Here is a 2,292-nt window from a genome sequence, read left to right on the forward strand (position 1 = left end):
ATTGTCGCGTCTCGGAGGCATCTGATGCTTTTATAAAAGATGAGAAAATAGAGTAGAATGGGGTCTAGGGGGAAAACACTACCCATATGCACATGAGACAAACACAATCATATCACTTCAATCTATTCAAACAAGGGCGTACAATCGGTCTAACTATCATTACAAAAGTGCTCGTACTATACTATTTACATGGTGGAATTCTACTACTGATATGGTGGTCGACTAGAAATATTGATCGGTGGAAGACTCCATAATATCTGCTCCAGCTTCATCAACAAAATCATCATCGCTATAGTTAGGGTCTGAGTCGGTGTCGTCGGTGATGATGTAGTTCTCTGGGCAAGTGGAATTGTCATCTTCGCCTCCTGGTGCAGGGTCTCCCATGAATACTCCTAGCTTCCTTTTCAGATCATCATTCTTCTCCACTAGCACAGTTATTTCCTCCTCGTAATCATCGCGTGTAGCCTTAAGTTCCCCTTCAAGCTCGGTGATCCTGGTCATTGCCTTCTTTAGATCTATCATGCATGCGCACATCTTGTTCTCCTGGCGACGAATGTGCTGGTTTAACTCCTGGATGAAGGCTGCAATAGATCTATCCTTCCTGGTGCTGATCATCTCCCATTGATCATCTCGGCGCCCACAAATCTGGTAGATAGTATCCGTGAGATCCTTGTGGTAAACTTCTCCAATGTGTCCCATGGTGATGTGGGATGCCATGCTCTTGCCCAGGCTCCAAGTGGGTGCATCAAAGGAAAACTCTATGGGCTCAGTGACTGGCATGAACGTCCTTCCCGGAACTTGCACTTGGATCATCCAGCGCTCCTCTTCTGGTAAAGTGGCGTTGTAGGTCCCGGTGAATCTTGGTATTCCAATGTTCAGGTGCTTAGTGACTTCCTTCAAGGGTCGTCCAAAGGGTGTGTCCTCATCCGATTGTGCAAACTTGTTCCTCGTGTCCGCCATCCTAAAGAGTAGAAAAGGGAGAGGAGTCAGAAATGAGAAGAGAGTGGTCGTCTAGGGTTTTAGCTTAGTGGTCGTGTCGTACAGTTAGCGTGTGCTCTGATACCATCTTGTAGCAACCAAACCTCAAACAGTCTGATCTCTATGCATTAGTGTCATCCCTGGATCAGTAATGCTGACACACACAGCACTTGAGGATTTATAACAGAGTAGCAATCACACACTTATTACATCGAATGTCTCAAAAGAGAATATAAAACAATAAATACGGCTTAAGGCCATCTAAATAGATAACAGCGGAAGGCTTGGAAGATAAAGTGAGTCCATCAACTCCAACGGCATCACTGAGTGAAAGACAACGACCTATGGCTCCTTACTCGTCGTCTGAAAAGTCTGCAACATGAACGTTGCAGCCCGAAACAGGTCATCACATGGAATATGCTGGCAAAGAAACACAAGAGGAATAATGAACAAAATAATTGCTATCGCTACATGCATATTTGGCTGGTGGAGGCTGTATGGTTAATAAGTTTTTGCAAAAAGCCATTTTTTCCTACAACAACGGAATAAATTTATTTAACTATCATGGTAGTTTTTAATCATTCAAAAGGTTCCTCCAACTCAATCCCAATTAATCATCATCATTAAACCCCATCAAATTATATTAAGAGTGATGAGATCAATCATGATAATCCAAGAACTAGATACTCAAGATATCCATAACCGGGGACACGGCTAACCATGATTAGTTTATACACTCTGCAGAGGTTTGCGCACTTTTCCCCACAAGAATCGAATACATCCATGGTCAGAGATTCAAGACACAGTCTTTCTGAAGCATTAACTCTCTACTCTGGGTAGACTATACCTCCTACAACCCACTACATCTGCTAGTCTACCTCTTGAAGAGCTTCACGCAACTTACTCAACTATGCTAGAGCCCATAATAGCTTGTGGTTGCACACGGAAGTTTCTAGCATGAATAATCTTATGATCCCTTTGAGCCTAGGTGGCGGGCCGTAGGATGATCACACGGGTCCTCAGGGATATCCTAGGACAACACTGGGTTCTCCAGGTGCCCACAAGCAATCCACCCAAATGTGTATTCAAGTTGCCACCTTAAGTCGAACCATTAATTAGCAAACTCACATCTATCATGAATACTCTCAAACCCAATCCACGTCTACAAGCATAGCATAGCAATATAAGCAACGTAGAAGTAACTCCTAGGGATTGAAAATAAACAGGTGAATAGGTACTACCTCAACTACTTCCCAAAACGCACAATTTAATCAGATCCTAATCATGCAATTGTTTGGGGATTGATCTAATGCA

General features: G+C 43.2%; 1 protein-coding gene across 1 annotated transcript; it reads right to left on the reverse strand.

The window, feature by feature from the left end:
* Positions 1–222: 222 nt before the first annotated feature.
* On the reverse strand, positions 223–960 carry LOC147964946 (uncharacterized). Its single transcript, XM_087528151.1, has one exon. It carries the CDS (start codon positions 958–960, stop codon positions 223–225), a length of 738 nt encoding a protein of 245 aa, XP_087384277.1.
* Positions 961–2,292: the final 1,332 nt, after the last annotated feature.

The sequence above is a fragment of the Triticum urartu genome, chromosome 6A (assembly GCF_056163025.1).
Source record: "Triticum urartu cultivar PI428250 chromosome 6A, HENAU_Tu73, whole genome shotgun sequence".
NCBI lineage: Eukaryota > Viridiplantae > Streptophyta > Magnoliopsida > Poales > Poaceae > Triticum > Triticum urartu.